This window comes from Indicator indicator, chromosome 1, assembly GCF_027791375.1.
Source record: "Indicator indicator isolate 239-I01 chromosome 1, UM_Iind_1.1, whole genome shotgun sequence".
In the NCBI taxonomy this organism is placed as follows: domain Eukaryota; kingdom Metazoa; phylum Chordata; class Aves; order Piciformes; family Indicatoridae; genus Indicator; species Indicator indicator.
In genome coordinates this window covers 79574477-79601654 of record NC_072010.1, presented here as the reverse complement: position 1 = coordinate 79601654, position 27178 = coordinate 79574477, and the positions used below count along the sequence as shown (strand labels likewise).

General features: G+C 40.9%; 1 protein-coding gene across 2 annotated transcripts in view; it reads right to left on the bottom strand.

Annotated features, from left to right (window-relative positions):
• The window catches only part of SHROOM2 (shroom family member 2), a 135119-nt gene that overhangs the window by 50291 nt on the left and 57650 nt on the right, over window positions 1–27178 (bottom strand). Inside the window, exon 3 of one of the 2 annotated variants that reach the window (XM_054386379.1) lies at window positions 538–642. The exons of the other annotated variant lie outside the window; for it this stretch is intronic. Coding sequence (XP_054242354.1) covers window positions 538–642 — 105 coding nt within the window. The remainder of the gene's footprint in view (window positions 1–537; window positions 643–27178) is intronic. 2 annotated transcript variants of the gene reach the window in all.

Here is a 27178-nt window from a genome sequence, read left to right as displayed (position 1 = left end):
GACGAAACAGAAACCAGTTAAGCTGAACCCCACTATGTTCCTCATTCTGGGTAGGGTATAAAATTCAAGAGAGAAAGTGGAGAAGCCCCAATACCCTCAGTTTGAAACAAGTACAAAAGATTCAGCTCAGTCCTATGATGATGGACTCCAGACAGTCCTTGCAGGTTCCAAAGGCTCTAAGACTGTTCAGCTGCACAAAACAAAAGGGTTTTTTTCCCCTTAAAGCTCATCCCTGATAGTACTGATATCAGCTCAGCAAATGACAGATACCTATTTAGACAAATTCAACAGAACTCCTAAGCATCAATTCAGCAAAAAGGTTTTTCTATTATGAGACAATTACTTTTCTCTGATGCACCACTAAGGAAACACAAGACTAGAAAGCTACCACAACACAAACAAAATTTGGAGCGTAAGGCAATCAAGGTTGGGAAGGAGGCTTCTGCAATGGTTTGCTACAGGCTTGACAGCTGGTAGGAGGAATCCAAATCAGTGGGAATGTACAGAAGGGTGGCACTTGTAACATCAGTACTGTACCTCATGGAACTTCTCAAGATCTTCATAAGATAGTTTCTTGCTATATGAACATCATTTTCACATGGTATTTTCTGTGCTACAACGTCCACCAGCACTTTCATCTTCCTGAGCAGCCAAGCAAGGGGAGGAACAGACTGAACTGAGTTGTAACATGAGACAAGTCAAATGGGCAAGAACATAAAAGTTCTGTTTTGATTTTGCAGTTTGTGGGCACACGTGTATTTTGGCATGCTGGGTTTTTGGGTGTTGGGGTTGTTTTTTTTTTTTTGTTTGTTTGTTTTTTTTTTTGTTTTTTTGTTTTGTTTTGTTTTGTTTTGTTTTGTTTTTTTGAAACCGTAGTGGGATATATAGATGGTGGAATCCCATAGAAACCTGCTTTCAATGAAGTCCACAACATGACTAGAAATTGATGTACTGTCCATAGTTCACAATGCTTTCTGGTGAATGCTCACTATTTAATTACATTTATTATATCCCGTACGTCAAGAAACACTTTTTTTCAGGTAAGTAGAGCATAGCATGAATATTAGTTCTAAAACCCTGCACAAATGGATAGAAAGAAAAGATTAAAATACTTAAACCAGAAATATTTTGGAGGCAACTAAAGATGCTGGAAGCTAAACATTCATATTCTAATGTAGTATCTCTATATTAATTCTGAGTGACAGAATGAGATCATCTGAACCTACAACCCAGAAAATCTTTAGCATTAACAAAAGCATTAATGGCAGCATTTCTCTGAGCGTGTCATTCTACCAGTGCTTTGAAAAAACCTCTGGAAGTAAAATACTGATAAGCTTTGAAGATACGACACAAAGGGGAAACCCTCCAGTTTCAAACAACTATAAGCAATCTGTTAGTGATCTCAATGACACATGCATGCAAATACTTTAGTAATAAAACACTCTTTCCAATCCATTTTTTTCAAATAAATCTGTGTTTTTACAGTTACTGCTTGGAAGTCATTAAGAAAGGCATTCTGAATTTCACAGGCTAGAGAGTTTAGGACATAATGGTTTAGCCTGATGCAGCAAGGAGGTTGACTGGCTATGAGGGAGAGGAGGACACAGTGAGGGTGAGAAGGGAGAGAGAGAGGAAAAACCACTGGACAAGCAGATCTATGTGTAAATAACACCAAAAGTCATAAAAAAATATCATTAAAATTTAAAAGTAAACAGGAAATTGAATAAAGTAACTAAACTACTTCAGCATACAACAGTATTAACAAATAGAACCCATTTTCTCTGTTTTCAAACACATTCTGAATTCCTCTAGGTACTGTTCACATGAATGCCCAGCAGACTCAGGGGTGTGCATTACCCCCTCCTTCCTCTCAACAGAATTTATTTTCATCTACGAAAGAGCACCTTTGTTGTAACCTTGTCATACAGGCTTTTGCTTTTGGAGTCCCAGAGGCAAAGGATGAACAGTTCCAGGGACCTGTGCCCAGCTGGAAAGCAACTGCTAGAAATTATTTGTCTATTAACCCTTCATTCCACCCCCTGATGACTCAAAGACAGAAGGCCTAGCTGCTGGCTCACATGTGAGGCTGCAAATCGTTCACCGCACGTAGTGGCAGCGATACAGGACAGAAACTGTACCATACTTGTGCAATAGAGAATTAGCTCATCATCCCTCTCATCTATCTTGTTAATGGCCCCTTCCTTTTATCTCAAAGCAGTGTGTTTAAAATGAGCAGTGGTGACCTACCCACCCAGAGGCACTGACCCCTCTCAAGAAGCAGCTAATGAACAGTTCCTAGGACGATTCTCAGGTAAAACTTGGGAAATACGAAAATTGACAGTCATACTAATGCCCAGGGGTATTTTAACCTGGGCTGCCCAGCCACTTCCGTTTTTAAAGGCTATCTTCTGTTATGTCATGTCCTTATATTGCCTGAAATTTACTGATTCGTATGACCACTGCTCACGCTAAATTTAAATAATTCTCCAAAATGACGGAGGTGCTGGGGGGAGGAGGGAAGGAAGGAAATTCCCTTTCTGCTCATGAAACACCCCCGCCGCCGGGTTTCAGCCACACCGATAAAGGCAGCACGCAGCCGCCACAAGGAGGACTCCAGACCTGCACCGGGCGCACCGCTCCTCCAGCGTCCTGCACCGGGCAGGCGCCGCCAAGCGGCCCGCCTGCCCCCTGCCGGCCTGGCGAGAAAGCAGCGCCCCTCAGAGCTAGGGCGGGGCTCCCGTTCGCTTTCGCAGTACTACTACTATTCTCATGCTGATTAACCCGTCCTCGGGCCATGAAAGCGGCTGACGTCAAAGTGCTGTGACCCCAAAACAGCGCATGGTGGGTTTTTTTGTTTGTTTTGTTTTGGTGACTGCAGCTCTCCGACTGCAGAATTCACAGCACCACTTCCCATGTGAGGCACTGGAAAAGGTTGGCCAGAGACGTTGTGGATGCCCTCTCTCTCGCAAGGCCAGGCTGGATGGGGCTTTGAGCAACTCGATTCAGTGAAAGATGCCCCTGCCCATGGCAGGGGCGTTGGAACTGGATGATCTTTAGGACCCCTTCCAATCCAAACCATTCTGTGATTTTAAATAAGTACAATTCATTTATAGCCAGGGCCTCCAGGGCACATCTAACCAAAACTGGACATTTGATGCCAGTCCTTGCCAATACAACACTTCCTTCTGTCCGTCTTTGTCAGCTATGTTAGGAAATAAAATCTAAGTTTAAACAAGAATTCCCAATTTTTTCTGATTTAAAAGGAAGGATGAATTAGTGGCCTCAGTCAGAACTGAGCTGCATCTACAAAAACTGTTGCATAATTCTCAGAGTTTGAAATGTCATAGTGATTATTTGCATTAAAGATTCTGTAAACATTTTTTTTCCAGTTTTCAGTTATTTTAGTTTCTACGCAACACAAACACAGAACTGCAGATCACTGTTTCACAGTATAGTCTACATGTTTCAAGGTACAACTTCCTGCAAGGCCTGGAATTTCAGAACCAATGTACTTAAATTGAACAGTTGCTATCAAAATTAGAGGCTTCTCCCTCCATTCACAGAATCATTTAGGTTGGACAAGTCAAACTCTATTCACCAAGATGCAACCCAAGACTTTTCATCACTGAAGCAATGCCTCTCTCTGGCATTCTGTTTTTAAAATAGCCCAAGTTCATATTTACGCAGTTGCAGCAGGAGAGCCCAAAATACTTAGTTGTTTTAAACTTTGTCTATAAGCAGGAATTTGTCCTGATTCCAGCGTGAGGTAGATCGCTACAAGACTGCCCTGCCTGCATGCCTGCATGCCAAGAATGCAGTCCTAGGGAAATGTAGAAGGGCTATGACACCAAGATAAAACGGAAGCTTTCACATGGGTAAAGGTCAAAGGCACAATTCACTGGTATTCTTGAACAAGAAGCACACTTGGATGCTGCTCACACTGAACAGCACACCTCACAAGGTAGCCTCTGATTTCAAAGCTAAATAAGCCAAATCACACCACAGAACAAAACAGAACAAAATCCTCTCATACATTGTAAAGATGGCCAGTTACAAAGAGTGTTGCCCTGCTCCAGCCACACAAGTTAACTATGAGATCAGTCTTTGGGATCTTCTCAGCAAGCCACTCATCCATCGATTTTAAGTCTGCGCAGAGAAAATTTCAAGAATTTGCTGTAACAACACAGGTGCTCTTGCTTGTCCCCTTATAAATCTCAAATGGCTTATTTCCCAGCTTTCTCACCTCCTTTAAAATAACACTAGGCCAGACATACTAACACTTCATAATTTTGTTTCTAAATCTGTTTTTTTTTTTTTTTTTGCAGTTCACCAATCTTGTGTTCAATAGATTAAGATATAGTGCAACTAAATGGGAATACCAAAAAAGCCACTGTAAATAAGCTACTAAATCACTTATTCAATTTAGGAAAAGCATTATTTGGATTTTTTTTTTAGTCTTCTGAATTTTTGGTAGAAAAAAAAAGAAAAAAAAAAAGTAGGTGGTTACAAACAGGGGTCTAAAACAGTAACATATTAATAATGCCACTGTTTTTCATCCCAAAAGTAGTTTTGTGTATTTTTTTCTTGTCGTCTTGAGAAGGCCTCATCCAGCTGCCTAACTTGGGCAAAAGTCAAGTTGCTTCATGTTACATTAGTTATGTCTGGTAGATCCATCTGTCAGGGTAATATATGAATGAAGTATCTAAAATTTGCAAGACTAAGGTCCATCAGCAAAACTATGTGAGGAACATAAACAACTTCTTGTGTCATTCTCATCTGTGTCATGGTAGGGCCATGACATGGCCCAGCACAAACCAAGACAGGCCTTAAGATGTCTAGACAAGGTCCCTTTCTCTCCCCTCCTTCCTGCAGGAAAACAGGGCAATGTGGGAAAAAGAACAAAGGGGACAGGACTCCTGCCTGTCTGGTAAACAAGATGTTTATCTGGGGTGAGAGCACCTAAGCTGACCACTCTTTCCCCAGATACGAGGGCTTTGTTTCTGCCTTTTATGGCTATAGCCTAGCAGAACGCCTTTCCATTGGGCAGCTACAGGTTAGCTTCAGTGACCCATTGGACCAACCAATCTCTGGCAATTTGTATATATACAAGTGACTTGGTAGTCACCCTTGTCTTGCCTTGCTTCAAACCTTGCTTTCACACATACTTGGACCCTTGTCTCATAGAAGCTGCCTTGAGTGCATGGTCCAGAGCCAGGGATAAAGCCACGAGCCATACACAGAAAGCCAGAAAAGCCACAAGCCTAGAAGCCAGATCCACCTAGCCTGCTTCCCCTTCCCATTAGAATCGTGCCGTGCCTCAGTTTACCCAGAAACCAATCAAATGCCCATCGTGAAGAGCATCGTTAACTGCCTGCCGTCTGCCAGATCAGCCTGGGACCATGTGGTAAACTCTCACACAGCAGCAGCATCCCGTGTGGGTAAAACTAGCTGTGAGTAATTACTTCATTGCCCTTTGGGTTTTAAGGTTCTTATCGAGCCTCCCGCCGCTGTAATCAAGCGCTATCTGCTCTCAGGGACTCTCTCTTTCCAAGTTGTTGCCTCCTAATTTGCATAGAATAGCTTGTATTTTGCCCTAAGACTGCATATTCCCATTGTAAATATATATTCCAACTGTACAACGATCCTATTCAACAAGTTTTGGCAGTTCTTATTAATAAAGGGTTACTATTTTTATTAATACCTGTTTGCCATATTGTTTATTGTTGTGAGGGTAATTAATTAATAATATTCCCCCCTTGACCACAACAATCTGTGAGTTATCCTAACCTAGGCTCAATTCCATAAAGAATTAGCAAGGAACCTGCTTAGAAAAGCTAAAGCTCAGTTAGAATTAAATCTAGCCAGGGAGATCAAGGGGAACAGCAAAAGTTCTACAGGTGCATTAATGGCAAAAGGAAGACCAGGGAAGGCGTGGGCCCCCTCAGAATGGAAACGGGAGAACTGGCAACAAGTGACATGGAGAAGGCTGAGGTTCCCAACGACTTCTTTAGTCTTCACTTGCAAGGGCTCCAGCCACACTCTTAAAATCACAGAAGACAATGGCAGGGGCTGGAAGAAGGAACTGCCCATTGTGAGTGACGATCAGGTCCATGACAATCTGAAGAACTTAAGTCTGTACAAGTCCATGGAACCCGATGGGATACATCCACGAATACTGAAGGAATTGGCAGATGAGGTCACAAAACTGCTTTTTATTATATTCCAAAACTCATGGCAGTTCAGGGAAGTCTCCACTGACTGGAAAAGGGGAAATATAACCCCCATTTTCAAAAAGCTAAAGAAGGATGATGCAAGCAACTACAGGCCAGTCAGTCTCACCTCTGTGCCTATGAAGATCATGGAGCAGATCCTCCTGGAGGTACTGCCGAGGCAGAAGAATAATGAAGAGGTGATTTAGTATAATCACCATGGCTTCAGCAAGGGCAAATCGTGCCTGACAAACCTGGTGGCCTTCTATGACAAGGTCACAAGATCAACAGACAAGAGGAGAACAGCCAGTGTCATTTATCTGGACCTGAGCAAAGCCTTCAACACTGTCCCACATGACATCCTGATTACCAAGTTGGTAAAGTCTGGGTTTGATGGATGGACCATTCAGTGGATAAAGAACTGGCTTGACAGCTGCACCTAAAGAGTGGCTGTCAATGGGTCCATGTCCAAGTGGAGGCCAGTGACAAGTAGAGTCCCTCGGGGATAAGTACTGGGACCAGTCTTGTTTAACATCTTTGCTGGCAACGTGGACAGTGGCATTGAGCACACCCTCAGCAAGTTTGCCAGTGTCCAGTTCTGGAACCCCTATTGTAAGAAAGATATGGACGTGATGGAATGTGTCCAAAGAAAGGCCACAATGATAATCGCAGGGCTGAAGCACCTCCCCTGTGAAGACAGGCTGAGAGTGTTGAGGTTGTTCAGTCTGGAGAGAAGACTCTGAGGAGACCTTATTGGGGCCTTCCATTATCTGAACGCGGCCTACAAGAAAGCTGGTGATGGACTTTTTAGGGTGTCAGGTAGTGATAGGACTAGGGTGAATGGATCCAAGCTAGAGGAGGGAAGATTTGGATTAAACATAAGGAAGAGGCTTTTCACCGTAAGGGTGATGAGACACTGGAACAGGTTGCCCAGGGAGGTGGTAGAAGCCCCATCCCTGGAGGTTTTTAACACCAGGTTGGATGTGGCTCTGAGCAACCTAATCTGGTGGAAAGTGTCCCTGCCCATGGCAAGAGGGTTGGAACTGGATGTCCCTTCCAATCCTGACAATTTTATGTTTCTATGAAGTAAACCACAGAAAGGTCTCTGAAAACATTCATGGCAGTAATTCCATATTAAAGGATTCCCTTCAAATTACAACTCCCAAAGTATATTCTGAACTAAACCTTCACTGTCTGTCATTCATAACCAATACAGACGATACAAAACAATTATATATATACACACACTCATATGTATCTATACATACTGACATGTATATGCAATATGTACATACATACAGACATGCAAAGTCACTTCTCAGGCTTTTCAAAATTCAAAGCACACCAACAGCTTCTCTGTCCGGGTTGATGGTTTTGCACTTCAAACGCTGGATTTCAGTCTTCCCAAGATACTGAAGGTCTGCACAGTCCACTTCAGAATTTGTATCCATGTTTCTTTCTGGAGTATCACAGCCTGAAACACGTTCCCTTTCTGTAAGGTAGTTCTACTGCCTTTCACTCAGATTCAGCCTTGGATGCCCCAGCTTCCCTCTTGGTGAGGACAAATTCCAGTGATTTAAATATTTTTTTCTCAAGTACACCCTACACCACCATTCACACTGTCTAGCCTGGAGAGTCTTACACATCCTTTCAAATAGACAGGAAATCTGTGTTTTGTTTGGGTGAGCCACACAATGATGGCATAAATCCTTCTCAAGAGCCAAACCCAGGGGTCCTTCCCAGTTTGAGGCAGAAACATCAGGACTTGAAATTTTAAACTAATTGTGTGGACATACCTTTATAGACAGTAAATCTAAAATGTGCAAAATGCCTGTTCATGGTGAGCAATAAACCTAAAAAAGTACTGTCCAATACCACTGTGGTAAATACTTTAAGGCAATGTCTTTTACATCTGGAGATCTAAAATGACCTTTATAAAAACAACACATACCATCTCCTCTCTTTCATACTTACTCCCCAAATACAAAGAAATGCCTGAATGGAACTTTATTTGGGAGGAAAGTTTGTTGAGGGTAGCTCAATAGTAGGTATTACATAACTGCTAAAGATTAAATGGAAATGCTGTCACAGTATGATAGAATAATTTTGGTTGGAAAAGACCACGGAGCCCAATCATTTCACATCATTATTGATTAAATGCTGCTTACATGAGAAGGAAAAAAACACCCTAGTATGCCAGCTCAACAGCCTAAAAAATGAATTTAAAGATGAAGCTCTTAATATCAGAAACCATCAACAGCACATTACTGTTTGCTTGCCAACTGTGCTGTTTTCCAAATAAACACAGGAAGTCTGACATATACAAATTCAAATCACTGCTGTCAACACTTGAGCCATACCAGAGTCTTTGTTACAAGATGCTGCTTCTCTCTAGCAGCAGTGTGAACCCCATCTGTTTGTCAGAACCAGCTCTTCTTGCATATTAGCATCTAATCTTTTGGGAAAATCCCCCGTGGCAAATTTCACTGCAATGAGATGAACCAATGATGAAAACTAATCAGCTCAATATTTGAAAAAAATTCTTCTCTGACCTCAGACAGCTGAGCCCTACTGCCTGCATCTCTTTGTCCAGTGACAGCTGGATCAGCCACAGGAAAAAAACCAAACACTGAGACATCCAAGACTGGGCACCTAACATGCAAAGACATGCAAATTGAATACGATGAACAACTGAGAGAGAAAACAGCTCATAATCTCAAGCAACACTGAAACCCATGTATAGAAAAGAAAAAAAAAAAACTTGCTATCAAAAAGTCATTAGCAGCCTCATCATCCTAAAACACACATAAGTATGCCTTAGTGTACTCAACTCTTTTCAAAGTTTACATGATTTCATGAGCAGGATTTATTATAGTTGAAGAAAACTGTGTCTTAATTAAGGAAAGCTGTTAACAACTGAATAACCGTGAAGCAAGCCCTGTCTAGCAGCAATCCGTCCTATCTTAACCCCTAGCAATTACAAAAGCTCCTTGTAACAAGTTTTCATATCCTTACCTTCTGCACTGGCAGCTCTTCACTCAGCAAAATTATCTCCATGGACAGAGTCAACAGTTTAACTCCCTCTGGAGTACTGCCACTGTCTCTGCCTTTGTATCCTTTCCTCTCTCCAGTCCCCATCCCATACTTGGTTAGGGTTGGCTATTCCTACCTTCCAGTCTTCAAATCACAGCAAGCTCACACTCCTTTTCCAAGCTACTGGCTACACAATCTTTTCCCACCTCTGCCTCCATGTTGGCATCCAGGTAGTGGATCTTCTGTAGTGTCAGAAGGAAAGTTGCAGTGATAGAAGATGGTGTGGTAGTCAATAATCAAGTTAAAGTATATAGGCAAACACTGAATACATGTTAAATCCAGTGTCTGGATAGTAAATTGTACAGGATTTAAGAGTTCTATCAATCACTACTAAGAATTATATAATGGTTTAGATAAATTACCTTCAAAATCTATTTAGTTTAGGGACAATTCACAAGCCTGAATTCAAACTAGGCCTGAGAGCTGAACATTCCAAAAACCTATAAAATTTCAACATATCTACATGCAAAGCCCTCACATTATCTATCAGCTAAGAATAATCAACACAGTGTGCCTAAAAAAACAGAAGCCCACACTGTGTGTGGATGTGTGTAATGATTGCATGAATGAAGAATATACAGAACAAAGATCTGCTTTTTATTCTACCAGAATCCACAAGACATTTTCAGAAATACATGGACAAGATCACCAAAGTACTCTTCTCAAACATGTCTAAGTTCTCTCAGCTCCCTCTGTTCCAGTCTATCCAAACCCAACTAACTCCTGACATACCCTGAAGTGGTAGTAGAGCTTTCTCCAGTCTGCAGATCTTAAAAGCATTATCTTGAGCTCTGCAAAAATCTTGCACTCAACACTTGGGAATTCACAATATAACTATAAAATTTTGTGCATAAAAAAATAAACTCAGTACTTGTTCTTCCTAAGGTGGGAATATTTATCCAATTTCTAAAACATGGAATCTATGTTTACACATAGAGGATGCAGCTGTAATAAGAATCACTGCCACACTATAAAGGAGTTACGGACACCCTGATGTTCCGAGAGGAAGAATATTGAAAACACCACCAACCAGCAGGACCAGTAAGGGATTTCATCACAAGCTTCTGGCCCAGTTTAGACTTCCCTAGGTGAAAGCCTTTTCTAAACTTCTGTTGAAACTATGTGGGTAGTGGTGGCATAGAAATGTAGAGGATAATAGGACCTTGAAAATACATTATGTGGTGAAGTTGTTCACAAAAAGGAATGGCAAAAGCAGATGCACTGCAGGAATGGTATTTAACAACATAAATGTTTAGAACAATACTGCAGAACAATACTGTCAGAAAAACATTGGAATAAGAAATGGAATCAACATATTAGGCCTACATAAAGTCTTTTTCCTCATCTATTTAAGAGATTATATTTGTTAAATATCTAATATTGCTTCTTAACCTATTCTTATACCACTTGGGATTCTTAAGTCATCTTCCAAATAAATACTGGCCATGTCACACAGCATCCAGGACTCATTTGTTCCAGCTTAGCCATAACTGAGACAAAAGATGAGTGCAATACTTTAGAAAAAATTACAATATTTTCCAAATTTACGAAGAATTGCATAAGCTTTTTATGCAGAAACCTTTCCTCAAGGCATCTTGGTCTCAGAAGGACAAAAGGGATTTGAAAGAAAAAAAGAAAAAAAAAAAAACTAAGAAAAGAAGAAAAAAAAAATTAAAGGGGGTAAAAAAGCCCCACAACCAAAAACTTCTCTTCTGGAAGAACCCTTCTGGACTACAAGGACAAAGGTATGTAAAAAATGTATAGTATTTCCACTGAGTGTGACATTTGGAGATAGCTATGCAACTGTAAATTACCGTGATATATAGCATTGGTTTTATTGTTGTAATAACTATTATCAGATTAAAAGAGATATTATAGTTTGGCACATTAAAGAGCTCGTGATATGGGCATGAAATGTCAGCTGCCTTAACGTGTTGGAAGCCCAAGGCATACGGTGGTTATATTTGCACAATCATCATCTGAGGTAACCTCTCCCTTCTTACCTCAACTGAAATTTCAACTGTTCTATTCCAAGCTGTATTCCCTTCTTAATCTCCAGCTGCAGAGGTACAATTTTAAACATGCATTCATCTAAGAGTTCTCCATTGCAAAGGAAGGGTATTTTCCTGCAATTTCTTGGAGCATGACCTCCCTCCCCACCTATGCCTGTATTAACCTAGGCCAAATTTTTCCAAGATGTTGTGTAGAGACTCTTCCTTGAAACAGAGGGGATCTGCACAGGCAGGTGTAACAATGTCAGTACAGCCACTGCTGTCAACAAGAGCTCCTACAAGCCTGTAGGGCTGCACATCTCTGTCATAGAATCATAGAATCAACCAGGTTGGAAGAGACCTCCAAGATCATCCAGTCCAACCTATCACCCAGCCCTAAGCAATCAACTAGACCATGGCACTAAGTGCCTCATCCAGTCTCCTCTTGAACATCTCCAGTGGTGGCGACTCCACCACCTCCCTGGGCAGCCCATTCCAGTGGGCAATCACCCTCTCTGTGAAGAACTTCCTCCTAACATCCAGCCTATACCTCCCCTGGCACAACTTGAGACTGTGTCCTCTTGTTCTGCTGCTGGTTGCCTGGGAGAAGAGACCCTGTCCTATCCTGAGAAAGGCCAGGCCATTACCCTTAATTCATAGAACAAAGATGGGGACTGCAGCAAGCCAAGTGAAAGAAGCTGGCTCTTCTGCTGAGGCAGGCTCTACATCCTTGCTTCATCTCCTGATATTTTATTCTCTCAGACACAGAGCTGGACCACAACTGCAATCCTCTTTACTACAAGACAGTGCTGATAAGGACACAGTGGTTAAGCAAGACCACAGAAGCAAGAATGGATAGGAATAACCTTTCTTCCCCTGGACTGTCCTCTGCACACAGTACTGTACCTACAAGATACAGCCTTGTTCCTGTCTCTGGTCCTGCCCAAACCTTTCTCCCTCCATCACACATACAAAACCAGAAGTATGTCTGAATCCTGAAACCTGAGAGCTTAATTTCTTCACTCCTCTCAGGAGCATGAGACCCAGAAACACAGACAAACTCTGACTGACAGTTCACAAAAAGGAAATGCAGTAAGTGCAAGTATATCCAAGTGGCAATACCTCTGCCAAAGATTTACCCGTAACATGCACCTTAACCTCTTGCCCCAGAGAAATGGCAGTGGCCAAGCCCCACACTACACCTGCAGATCAGGCCTTGAGGCAGGAGCTCCGAGAGCTGCCTTCCAAGCCCCTGGTCCAGGTGAGGAACCCAATCCACTCCAGCCACTGCATCAACTCAACAGCATAAACAAACTCAAGCCTTCAGTAAATTTATGCTGATCAAAGAAAATAAAACCTTGCTTAATGTATTAACTGCAACAATGCTGTTTTCCTTCTTTTGAATATCCTGCAAACACGTGCCTCATTTTGAGCAGATGTATGGCAGCCTTAAAACACTGAAAACCACTTCAGACTGGAAAGTTTAAAAATGATCAGACAAGTCTGATTTCTGCAGTTCCCAGAGCAGAGCTGATTTTGTTTAGTGGGTAATTTTCTTGCAGGCTTTTATTTTGCAGAATTTGAATGTGCCAAGATAGGCACCCAATTTAACATCATTAAACTTGAAAGCTGGATTCAGTCACTTCACAGCAAAATAAAAGCTGCTTTCCAAAGACTGAAACCAGAATCACTTCACACCAACAACACAGATTTTCAATAGACTATTCCTCTTCCAGCCTGCCTCACACCACCCTTTCAGATCTCAGTATTTAGTCACCCTAATTATCACCACAGATAGTTTTACAAGAGTCAATCTGGCAAAAAAAAACAAAAACAAAAACAAAAACAAAAAAAAAAAAAAAAAAAAACAACACAAAAAACCAACAAAAAAACCCAAACCAAAACAAAAACCCTCCAAGCTGAAACATGTGCTTGGATACAAAGAAGTCAATTTGGAAACCTCAATGATTTTCTAAGGTCAGATCAGTTACAATGGGTGACAAAAATAGAGGGGGAAAAAAGCTCTAGCTAATATTCATAAACAGTTACTTTTGCTGCTAAAGCTTGTGCACTAAAAAGCTGCAGGGACTATCAGCATCCCTCTGAAATGACTGAGCAGTTTAATGACTGAATTCGTCTGTACACTCTTCCCATATAAACCCAGGCATGGATCCAGATGCAAGGTATCTATGGACAGTCTCACAACAAGTAACAATAATATATTCACATGCTAGTTGTACCTGTATGACTATTTTTAAACCCAAACCAGCAAGTATGTCTCTGTCTCACATTGAATACACCTCTCTCTGCATTATATGAACTAGATTTCATCTTTTTCAGCTGGAAAGCAAAACTGGATTGTAATGCTGATGATAGGGTGGCACAGCTCTCTTCAGTGAAGTTTACACAGCCTCAAAGAACAGAGTATGTATCTTTCATATATAGGAAAAGGCCACTGAAAGAGACATACTGAATACTACATATGGGCTCCCAGTGATTAAAGAAAGTCTAATATTTTATAGCTTTACTCAAAGTTCAGTGAGGTCAGCAGAAACATGTGATGCATTTTCTGTGCCAACACTCTATGTACTATTATGCTTTATTATAAACCAACAGTAACCCTCAAAAGCTGATCACAGGTCTGCTGCGATCCAGGTCCACAAATATAATGGGCAGTTTCTGTCTGAGGAGCTCACAGTGGAGGGAAGATCCATTAGCCTCACTAGATTAAGGATTTCTCTAATGGAGCTAGCTGCTCTGTCTGGTCTCCACTAAGTAGACAGAGGCAGAAACAAATCCAGCACCCCATCTTCACATATGTTCTTGAAGTGCAGGAAACAGCAACTGCCTGAGGGAAGAGGGAAAGCAAGAGGGAAAAAAAGAAAAAAAGAAAAGAAAAAACACCCCCCCCCCCAAAAAAAAAACCCAAACAAAAACACCACCACCACACCAACCTACTCTGCCAAATGTATCACTTCACACCCTCCCTACCTTCCCAAAACTCCATGAGACAAGCGTATTTTTTTTTCCTCCTTGCTCACTACTTCATATTCCTCTCCGTCCTAAGGAGAAATCCCATCATCTCTTCTTTACATTTACATGGAGGAACAAACAAACACTTTTAGTCTCACACATTTATCAGTATGCTCATTTCCTTTTGCACTGTTAAAATTCCTTTGCTTCCTTGTGTAACTTCTGTATATGCCAGCAAACCGCCTGGAAAACCTTTTCCATTGAATTTTCTTTTCACGCCAATAAAAGCTCAAGACTGAAAACTCTCAGGACTTCATATTTTTAAGATTCACTAACAGACTGACTTTGCAATAGTTATTTGTCCTATGTATATATATGCATATACTGGGATGAAGAGTCTGGCCCAAGAAAACTAGGTGAAGACCTCTTAGAAAGTAGCAACTGAAAATTACTCCAGTGCACAGCCTTGGTGGGAGGTGAGTGGCTTTGCTCAGCCACATAAAATCATGCTGAAGTTGGGTCTGCAAGAGAAACAGAAGACAAATTGGCAAGCAAACCACAAAAGAGTCTTCAAAAAATTACCTCCTCTCTGTCACACCTGCAGAATCCTCTTCCACAAGACTATTACAAAATTTTAATCAGATACGTTTGAGACAATCCTGTATTGTTTCCCCTCACCCAACCACAGACAAGTTAAGATACAAAAAAGCCAAGAGGAAGGCAACCTGACAACTTGCTTATCCCAATGATGGGCTGTAGGGAGCTGACCAGGTGCCAGTGTCACACCTCCTAGCCAGCTCTGGCACAGCCCTAGGTACCTCCCCAGGTGCCACGCTGGGCAGCACCTTCTCCCTAAGACCCCTTCCTGAAGGATCAAGCATGGATCCTGACTGGTGGACAAGCAATGGGGCCGCAGCTGCAGGTTGGGGCACCATGCACAAGATGACAGTGGTACCCTCTGTTCACAGCAAAAGCAGGCGATGCTGGTGGAGCACAGCACGGGACACTGAAGCCTGCTGAAACCGCCTGTCCTCCTGCACTAATCCTCACTACTGTGCCAGCTTAGGGCGATATAATTAGACTCACAAAGGAGCCTTGTTACTGCTCCCCACTAAGAAGCCGTAGAGGTTTTGATTAGTCATAGCAGCAGCTCCACCGACCCATTCTGGTGAATACCACCTGCGGAGCTCAGCACGGAAAGGCTGAGCAAAGCTCAAAAAATGAAACCAGAGAACTGTTCCTGGAGAAGGAAGAGGGAAGGAGGATTTTAGGTTTTAATTTGAAGTGGTTTTTAACATGGCAGATGGAAAATACACTGAGATTATTACGCTGCTGAAATGGTTTTAGTTTGGGGGGGTTGGTTGTTTTTTGTTTGTGGTTTTTGTTGTGGATGGTTGGTGGTGCTGGGCTTTGTTTGGGGTTGTTTGTTGTTTTGGTTTTTTTCCTCTCCAGCTATTTGGTTCCTTCCTTTTGCAATTTTCTAAGCAAATGTGTGGATGGATAGACTAGTCTGGGGCACTGCATTTTAATAAAGTTAATGTCACCTGTGAGTGACAAGGAGCAAAAGCTAAAAGAAAATCTCCAGAACAACTTGGGCCTCTTCAGATATGATGGGCTGTCAACAGCATTTGAGAGTTCCAGACATTTTTCCTACATATTAAAAAACAACCAGTATTCTCAGGGAGCAGCATTTTCCTCCAAAGAGAGAAAGCCTGTGATATCCCTAGAAATAAACAACCTCAGTTCTCAGAAGGGCATTGGAAATCATCACCTATGTAGCAAAGTGGCAGGTCCATCCTTCCATCCCCCAGAGAGACTGATGATACAGATTCTGGGGAATTCTTTCAAAGGACAATTTATTTTTATTATCTTTAAAAAAAAATAAGCTCTCTTCCATAGTTACGCCATTAACCTCCTGCTGCTGACCATCATTACACCCGAGAATAAAAAGGATACAGTAAGAGGCTGCACAGCTTAGTTGGAAGAAAAACAAAAAAGATTAGTTCTGCTGTATCCTTAAGGATCAACCCAGGTGAATAAGAAGAAACAACTTTCTTCTTATATACTGGCCCATGTGCTGACATCAGATCTTCCTTAGGTTCACTGACCCATCACGTTAAACACACAATGACTATACATATTTATTGGTTCTGTGCTGTACCACAATATACTGCTACAAGAAGCTGACTGCACTGCAGCATCCTTACCAATTGACTGACTCACATCCTGTGTATGAAAAATGAATGTATTTTCACAGGCCAAAGGAGGATGCACTTATATTTGCAAAGGAAATGCTGGAAGTACCGTGGATTATACAGAAATCCTCAAACTTCAGCAGGCAGGAGGAGGCTGGTAAAAAGGGCAAGAACTGATCTTATTTTATGCAGGGATATTTTGATTTTAAGAAGAAATCTAGTTAAGACAGCATATGGCATAACTGTACAGTTGCAAAGTCCAGTAGCTCTGCTGTGTGAACTTGCTGGAAGCTAGATGGCACATGGCTAAAACTTTCCCACCCAGAATGCAATGTCCTATCAAAAAATGACTGCACTGCATAGTGAGAGCATTGATTTCTCACAGATATTGAAGTAATGAGGTAGCCTGAGATGTTAAAGCTAATATAATGAAGTAGGCCTAATGAAGGTAAGACAGAATAATCCCTTTCTTTTCAACATTAGCACATATGCATGTGCATTTGGTTCAGAGAAAGACTGACTTTTGTTTGATGGGTCGCTTTTATAACATTGTTTCTGAAAGTCTAAAAACCACAGAGTTATTGTTATGTGAACGAGGATGCAAAGTCCAGCTGGCAAATATTATTCTATATTTGTGAATTATTTGGCAAAACAAGGAAATAAAATTAAGTGGAAAAAAAGAACGTTTTTCCTGAATTTCCAGCAGCAAGTCCATCTTCACTCTAAATAACAAAAGAATAAACTGCATAGAATCAATACTATTGAATCCACTGCCTGAAAAAGTACTAAAATTACATTAGTACAGTGGGGGAAAAAAAGAGAAAACTAGTTAAAAAACAAAAATCATAGAATTGTTAGGGTTGGAGGGGACTTCAAGAATCATCCACCAGTTCCAACCTCACTGCCATGGGCAGAGATACTTTCCACCAGATCCGGTTGCCCAGAGCCACATCCAGCCTGGCCTTAAAAACCTCCAGGGATGAGGCTTCTACCAACTCCCTGGGCAACCTGTGCCAGTGTCTCACCACCCTCACGGGGAAGAATTTCTTCCTAACATCCAGTCTGAATCTACCCATTTCTATTTTTGTTCCATTCCTCCAGTCCTATCATTACCTGACACCCTAAAATATCCCTCCACAGCTTTCTTGTAGGCCTCCTTAAGATACCGGAAGGCCACAATAAGGTCTCCGTGGAGCCTTCTCTTCTTCAGACTGAATAGCCCCAACTCTCTCTCATCCTCATGGCCCTTCTCTGAACATGTTCCAGCACATCTGTATCCTTCTTGTAATAGGCGTTCCTTAATTTTAGAGAAAAGGAAAACTTGCACCTCAAAGAGGTGGCCTTAAAGAGTTTTTTTTTTTTAGTCTTAACCTGCAATTAGATACTGATGAACTGTCCTGCTAGACTGCAGGTGGTACAGCAGACTAAAAGGTAAGCTATGACATTGAATTTGTAATCACAATGGCATCAAATCCTCGTAGTACTGAACAGCTTTTCATTAATAATTGCTCTTTTAATAGAAAGAGGAAACTCTATGTTCCTAATTCAACGGAACACTCTTCATGCCACAATTTGAGCTTCCAAAAGGCATTACCTCATTACAAAAAATAAAACACCAACTAAGAGCTTTGTATTGCAAAACAGAAAAGCCTGTGAGCTCCCCCCTCCTATCTTCTCCTTTCCCATCCCTGGAATCAGAAAGCAGTGATTCAAGGCGAAAAAGCTTTCACCAGGAACACACGTATCAGTTTAACTGGGAAAGGTTTTCTAGATTAATTTTTCATTCTTTCAATAACCAAAGTTGTGGTGGGTAACCTGTTCATCACCAAGAGCAGAGCCACAGAGAAAGCAGCATCTGTGATCAAGCCTGTTGCCAAAGGGGTAGTCCCAGTCTCTCCTCCACCTGACTGGCTGCACGTGCGGATTTCACTCCCTGCTGAGTCTCTCACCTGTCTTTCCTCATGCATATATAGCCTTTCACCAAAAAACACAACAAAGAAAAATGTTTTGAAATCTGAACTCTCAATACACCACTTCTTGATGCTCTGGCAAGTATATTTGGAGTGCTTTTGTCTAGACTAACCTTCCTGTATCATCGAAATATATCACCACAATTAATTTAGGAATTATTATCCAAAAGGGACTATGTGTTCTAGGGCAGAAATTTCTAAATGTTATACATATTTTTGAAATTCAAGTCATTTAATAAAAATAGCCACAAGAGAGCGCTACCAGCAAAGGATTCCACCATGGGGAAACCAACAGGCTTGAAGCTATTCAGATTTTAAAAAAGTAAGTAAAAACAAACAAACAACAAAACCATCTGTGATGGTCAGGCAGTCTTATTTGCACATTTAATTGGTATAGCTGTGATCTTCAGAGGTTGGAAGAGAGTCTGAATGTCTCTGGTTTAGAACATGGACTTTGAGACACATTCAGTGTTGCCTTTGTTTTCAAGGGGAGATTATTCAGCAGTTTTTGATTTTAGGCACCTTTAAAATGATTCACTCTGGGTGAGACATATGAAATGTATAGGTTGTTTTCTGTTGTTTTTTTTTTTTTCTTTTGAATGATTGTATCTCACTAGAACTCAATGCGATGGGCTAAAACATCAAAACTCTGTTTGCAGCCTAACTATTTTGTTTTGGTCTCTATACACTGAATATCTGAACATCTTGTACTCCCTTCTTACCTTCCCAAGAAAAGTGCTGACAAATTTCAACAACAACAACAGCAGCAGCCACCAGCCTATCTTTCTGGAAGCAGCAAACTGAACTGCAGAACTTTTTCCATGCAAAACAAGGAGTTCCTGTTTTTGCATTTCAGCTTTCCATGCTTTGCATTTCAGTATCTTATCATAAAAGGAAGAGAATCCCCAAAAAAAATCCCTAAAATACAACTGACCTAGAATGTGGAAAAACAAAACCACAAACAACAATGACAAAAAAACCTCCAACCAACCAACCAACCAAATCAAACACAACCAAAACCCAAAATAAACAACAAACACAAAGCCAAACCCAACAAAACCCCCATGTGCTTAACTTATGCACTTCGGGGGGGGGGGGGGGGGGGGGGGGGGGGGGAGGAAGGGACTCTACAATATAAAAAAGTAGTAACAAAAGCAACCTATTAACATTCAGATTTCTTAGAATCGCAAATTGAACCAGTAGGTGTTTGTCCAAACTCCTAAAGCTTTAGCGAAGCAGCATATCCTGTCTTAAATGCCCATTGCCACCTGCCAAAATTCACACAAAGATGCACACAATCACCTTTTGCCTTGCTCTCAACCACAGCAAGACCTGCAGAGTCTGTAGCATTGTTCTTTGCTTTCTCCTCCCATGTGTCAGGTAATCACTTGGTCTGACCTCCCATCTGCCTGTGTCTGAGAATGGAGCAAACAGCAATGCCACTCTACAGTCAACGGTGCCTCTTTTGAAAGAGGCCATTCTGAAAGGAGTATTGTTGGAGAACAGCAGGCTAGCTCCTTTCCTAGCCCACAAAGTAATAAGTTACATTTTATATTAAAATAAAGAGACCTGCTTTGGTCTGTGAAAACAAACACAAACAAATTACCAAGTATGAGTGCCCTTAAAGAGTTCAGTCATTAACTTGAGCAAATCAGAATTTCACCATCACAGTTTGCTCCAGTTTTCCTTATACCTCTGCCCATCTGTACAGGCTTGAGCAGGACAGAAGAGCAATTTCATTTACAAATAAGATATGCACTGCTGACAATGAGGTATGAAGTTGTATGAGGTATGACATCAATCTTCCTGCCTGCTAAATTCACAATAAACTACTGTGATAAAGCTTTCACATTCTGGAACTGTTTTTCCTTGCTCTGCCTTGGGGAACTAGACAGGCACATCTGGATGTTTGAGATAAGTGTTGATCTTGGTATTTATGGTGTATTATGCAAGCAACAAATACTTCTTCCTCATCCTTATTTTGTACATATTCTGTTACCTTTTGATGGCTAGATAGCATTAAACTCCTGATACCACTCTCTTACCTCAGTTTCTGTGACAATTTATTAGAAATCCTCTAAAGGATAACAAAACTTTTTTTCATTATTTGAGTATTTATCATCTGATAGCATCTAAAATGCTTCAAATATTGTAGAATCAGTGATAAATGGTGGTTTCCAGCAGGTTTTACTTTCAAGTATTTTGGAAATTATCATGCTATGCAAGTAGAGCACTAAAACAATTCACCTTTAACATGAATACAAAAAAAGGTTTTATTCACCAGTAATGTTGGAAAACGCAGCCTCTGACAGGGCAAATGCCAACAGCAGCAGCAGGTGTCAAAAGACAGAGGGGAGTTTAAACTGTTATCACCATGGCTGAGCAAAGGATCAAGAACAGGAAGGAGAGCCGCCTTTGGACACACTTCCCCATCACCTCCTTTGCCCAGGACACAGTTAGCAAGCACAACAGCAGGCAGCTCCCTACACCAGCTCGGCACTCTGCCTTCAGCAAGAAGGAACTTGCCATGTCCTTGGAGCACACAGCAGTGGAAATAGTTTCTTGCATTGCTTGCAGCCAGAAACAACCTGGCCTCCTAGCCACTTACCACAATGAGCTTACCAGTTCAATCACTGTCCCAGATTTCCTCAGAAACCACATTCCAAATACTGGTGTTTCTGCACAGGTGTGGTGCACTCCCACATCAATTTTACCTGTGACTTACCTAACTGTGTCCAAAGTGACCCAAAAATGGGACTGGGGAAAGAAGAGCTCCTCCAGACCCAGGACATTTCAGGAGATGGCCCAGCCTTAGTTCATCTCATTATTGGTTAAAACACTATGCCACATGATGCAAATTACTGAGCCTCCACAAAGTCAGAAGCCAAGATGCTGGAAATTTTATTTGGCAAAGGTATTTTGCTCTGACATGTCTTATGCCAGATCAGATTTTTGCACATTACTATCCCCTAGAGTGCTTTCTTCCCCATCACATGCCATGCCTGGTTTGGTGGTCCACCTGCCGGCAAGGCTGCTCCATGAGCCAGACCAAAGAACTGCCTCTGATTTCAATTGCAACTCAGCAGAAATGTCCCCAAACCCCATCTTTTGTCACTGCCCTTCCTTTGCACTCAGCATGAAGCTGGGCTAAAAGCTTAAGGGCCATATAACTTTGCAGTGTGGTAGGTAGCTCTGTCTCCATGCCAGACTTTGTTTTGCCAGGTGATCCAGTATTATGCAGATTCAGCAGCAATGACCATAAAATAATGGGTTTCTTGTGTAAGAGATAAGATGCAAATTTGTTCAGTTACTCAGTAACTAAAACTGCAACCCTCTTGCATTCCAGCCCTTCTTTTAAGTGGTTATATTTCTGGAGTTAAGGATTGGATTCAGAAATTACTTTAAAATCTTTTTCTAATCTTTTTAAGGTGTTAGGTGAAGACCAAGTAGAGCATAAAATCTCTACATCAATGTGCTAGGCTACTTGACACTGAAACATTTAATAAGTGTCCCAAGTTTTCAATCTCATCAATCATTTAATCTTCAGGAGATGAAATACATAACCTAAAAGTACCACAAGGAGAAGTGGAACACACTGCAACTCAAGCATTATTACTACTCTCGTGAAGCTGCACATGTGCATGTTGAAGTTCCCGACTGGAGTTTAAAAAAAACAGTGCTCAAGCACTTAGAAGTGCTCAAACAATTCAATAATTCAAAATGCACACAACATATACAGCATTCCCTACAAATACAACAATGATTCCTGATAGAAAAACATTATTTATTCGGTCTTTAATGGATGAGGTTACCATTCTTTTCAGATTCCTGAGAGATCCACAGTATCACTGAACACACACACTCACAAAACCTGTGCATGCAAGTGAAAGTACTATGTGAAATGATTAAGTTTTTAGATCCCCAAATTTTAGAAGGCTCACCTGTTTCTCCCTCTCACCCGAGGGGCTACATATTGCAGTTTCCACCACTTATATTGAAATGCAACAGAAGAAAGCAGTTGCAAGGATAAATCCAACATACCATCTGGTAAAAAGCTATGGCTGAAATCCTGTAAGCACTTGCATACTTTTTCATCACTGGTCATGTGAGTGCTCTCACTAAATTAGACGAGACTACTCATGCTCAAAATTAACCATTTTGACAAGTGCTTGCAGGACTGGAAAAGAAAAAAACACCACCATAGAAACCACTCATGACTCACAGGTTGTTACTCTTTCATGCATATTCCATTCCACAAAAAAGCAACATTTCCCACTTTTGGTACTTCCTTCACAAACCAAATAGCTTTGCTGTAAGTAACCTTCTGAGTAAGTATATTCAAATTATAGAGGATTCCTTTCACCTACAAGGAAATGTATTGTGCCCTTCCTAGTCCTCCAAACATTGCCCTAACAGAGCTAAGTCAGTAAAAGCATAAGGACATCTACTGTATTTTTTACTTTATTCATTATCTAAAACATCCCTCTGTGAAGCTTGAATAAAGAAATACAGAGACATTTCTTTATACATAAAAGAAAGAAATTATGAAAGCCACCACAAGATGGAAGCATGTCAGTCACAACACAGGTATCAAGAGAGTCCTGACAGTTCAAGATAAACATCCAAAACCCTAAGATGAGAATTTGCTCTTTGAAACCAACCATCAGTTGGAAGAACTGAAGCATACTTTCACCTCAAGTGTCCATTAGTGTGCCAGCAAAAGCACAACTCAAATCATGTTAACATGACCAAGAAAAGGATGAAACAGGCAGAAAATTAAGAAAAGTGTTTTGTAGGTGTGCATTGCACCAAAGAGACACATGGCATGGGAAACTCCAAACACCTGGGTGGTACTTGTAGGGTCATCATAATGAAGGGAACAGTATTCACACTGTTAACATGTTGGTTAAGTGATTGCACTGGCACTTCAGCAACCGGGGGAAATGGCCCACATTAGGACTCTTCCAAGGCACAATTTGCTGAAAATTAAAGATGCAAGCATGTGCTCCTCCTTTTGTCACATCCATTCCTTTGAGCACAAGATCACACAACTGAAGGAAGAGGAGGAGCACAGTGGAGGCCTGCCCAGTGCTGGATTTGCCATGGATAAGGCATGAGGCATACCTGAGCAGGAGGTAAACTCCATACCAGGTGGCGTCCTCTGTGGAACCCCATGGAGGAGCACACATAGAGTGGCTTATTCACAGTTGCTCCATTAAACACTCACTTCACAGAAAGATCCTGCGGGGAATGCTAGGCACTCCTTAAAACACAGGTTATCCATCCCAAAGGCCCCTGAGTCAGGCCTGCAAGCACGGTGCAATTTGCACAGCACATCACCTTTGTGCTTATCTGGTTGGTGTTGTCTGGCAGAGAAGAAAAGCAGAGGACCCAGCCTGACAATGCTCTGTCACATATCCTGACACACAAGGCTTGCTCGGAGAGGCAGCTGGTAGGGCATCCTCTCTGGCACACATCTAAAACTGGCCATACTGATTAAAGCAGAAGAGGGAGCCTACAGCTATGCCCATTTCTCAAGTGAATTTGCAAAATGGGAATTTACAGCCCAGCCCTTCGACCATCTGCAGTCACACAGAAGTGTTCAAACCCTGACGTCTAAAGCTGTGTGCATCTGTTCCAAATACCCACTGCAAAAGTGTGTATACTGAAGATTTGCACAGGCATGTACTGTTCCATGCCCACCTTGATGCCAAGAAACAGTGAGGTGCTGTCACACATACCTGCTTCTTACACCATGCAGGTACAGTCTTGGAACACCCTACTGCCATTTCCTACCTATTTCCAAAGTCTGGCTGAAGAACCAGGCATTAAAACCAAAAAAATCTCTTCTTGGTCAATTAAGGCCAAGGGCAATCTTCAAAATGGTAGAATTACAGCTACTGAGCAACAAGATTGAAACCACCGTTATTTGTTCTACTATAAGAAACCCTGGTTCCAGAAGCAATTAAATGAAATTTAATGGCAAAATAGATTCTACTTCTATTCATCAAATGCACTTGGTTTATTGAGCACTATTTAAACCTAACTGTGGACTCAGTAAGAATAATACTTGCTTAAAATCTGCAAAATTACATGCATTTTTCTACTTGCTTCCTAGACTATTTTGGCATCTATAAAACTAGAACTATCAAGTGACCAAACACAGACAAGAGGCAGAACTCACAGTGCTCCATCCATGTAATTGCACAGAGAACACAAATTCCTTGTCTTCCCAAGTCATGTCACAAACTGATACTACCTGGTTTATAAAGAGTATTCCTGCAGAGACAAGGAACTACAAACTGAACAGCTAGCTGTTGTACAAGTCCTAAATGGGTAATACTAGATCCCTTTGGTAAGTTAGGGAAAAACCACTACAGAAAGGTCACTGCTGCTGCTGAGCGCATTTGTGCTCAGAACAAGACAAAATTTCAGTGATCTCCCACCTGAACATTACAAATGACTGTCAGATTTTTATTCCTATTTCTGCTCAGGTCTCTTGAGACAGTACTGTACAATCTCAGAGCCTTCAGGACATTCATTAAAAACTCTTTTTCTGCCGTGCTTCAATTAAATGGCTCCCCAAGTGCCATGCAGATTGAGATTACCCTAACTTTCCATTTTATAGTTGTGTTTATGTTCACATATCACAATATCCTCTTCCCTTATTGGGAGTTTGCACAGTAAATGTCAACATTCAGACTAGCTTCTGATAGCAAGTGCTCTAACTCTCTTTTCCTCTCCTGTAGCAAGGGACTCATCAGCATTGCAAAAACCCTTACATTCTGGCCACATGAAGGCACCAAAATGAAATAGAGAAAGGAAAAGAAAAACCAAGATTATATTTAATACCTATTCAATAACTACAAGGGAATCTAAGTTAGAAGTGTATGCAGAACAGTTAAATTACACATAATACAGTAACTACCTCAGTATCAACACTCAGGGCAATTTTAGGTGTGTGTGTATATAAACACACACCTTTTCCAAAACAAGAGAAATTCACATATAATTCCTGTAAGAAATGTCCTAAGCAGACTGTCCTAAGGAAGGAATCTACTCAAGAAACAGCTTAGCACTACAGTGATGAACTAGCACATAATTAAGATGTGTTGTTTTGACTAATCCACTTGAGAAAACAACACTAAGCCTCCTGAGTCCTCTTTAAATCTAAGACCAAAAGTACACCACACTTGTTCAACCATCAATATATGTAAGCTAAACATCATATTTGTTGCTGACGCAGTTAAGTCCTGATTTGGCTTAGACCACAATGACACAAAGTTTCCAAAAAATACAGCAAAACACATCCTCATAGCCAAACATTTATTCTATTTGGTACTAGGGGCTGTAGGTACATTAGAGTTCAAAATTGAAAACAGCATGCTCCCCAGGAGTACAGAAATACTTACAGCAATGTAAGATCAGGATGTAGCATTACTGCATGGAGGAGTGACCCATACAGAAGAATTTCACATGGACACGTGGTGACAAATAAAACCTGGGTGTTTTTTGGGTTTTTTTTTTTTTTTGATTGGTCTTTTTTTTGTTTGTTGTTTTGTTTTCATTTGGGTTCTTTCTGTTGTGTTGGGGTTTTTTGATTTTACTTTTGTGGTGTTTGCTGGGTTTTGTTGGGGGGGTAGTCATTCTACTGACATGAATAATAATTTTGCTGAAAACTAAGTTTTTCACATCATGATAGCTTTAAAGAAGCTTGCTTTTCAGTCTAGAAATAGATACCACAAACACCCCTAGGGGAAATAATTTTCTTAAGACAAAATGTAGATCTTAGCTTCCCAAGCTAACTGTCACAGATAGCAAGGACAAACATGATTACAAAAAAAAAAAGTTTTGTTTTGTTTTTTTTTTTAAACTTCAGAACTTCAAACCATTTGTCTATTTCATGTTTCACCCAAAAGGAATAAAATGCTAAATGAACACTATCGAGAAGCACCACAGTGCTACACAAAGGACACAGCTAAGATGACTTACAGATCAATACTTCATCTTATATGTAATAATTCATGGAAAAGGAATTATGAGTATACCAAACCTCCCCAGAGAACAGTAAGTGTGGATCTAAAGAAGACTGAAATAGTCTAAAAATGCTGAGGCAGGCATTTTAAGAATCCTGTAATTAATTAAAGTGCAGATTGCCTCTGAAAAGTGGTGGTCTTATACAGCTGAAAACCTACTTCCCCAAGTAATTTTGCAGTCAGATCAGTTCCCTCATCCAATTCAGCCCAGACCCGCAGGAGTGCTCACACAAAGACTAAACAAGTGGTTTGCTTAAAGCACTGCTTAAAGGACTGTTTAAAGCACTTATTAAAAAAAAAAAAAATCAGGCTAAGATTTAGGGCAAACAAAACAACAATACTGTTGTTCAAACCATAACTCCTGAAAGAAAGTGCACAACATGGCTATTATAAAAAACTGCACCATTTGAACTTCTAACAGGAAAAGAAAAGCTATTTCAGTACATAAACAGCAGTGCATGAGAACAAGCTGGCCAAGAATAAAATGAGACTGGATGTTAAAAGGTTTCTGATTGTCAGGGAACTGATGTCCTAAGGCAACTTTCCAAGAGAAAGAGCAAAGCTGAAAAACCACAGGCCCCCATCTTTTTTCATTCAGTAAGTTTTATGAAATCTCAAATGATCCAAAAGGCTCTTGCTTCTTGCCTCTTTTTGGGAGCTCTGGAAGTCTTAATGAATTTAAAAACTTTTTGTCTAACAACAGCCACTGTT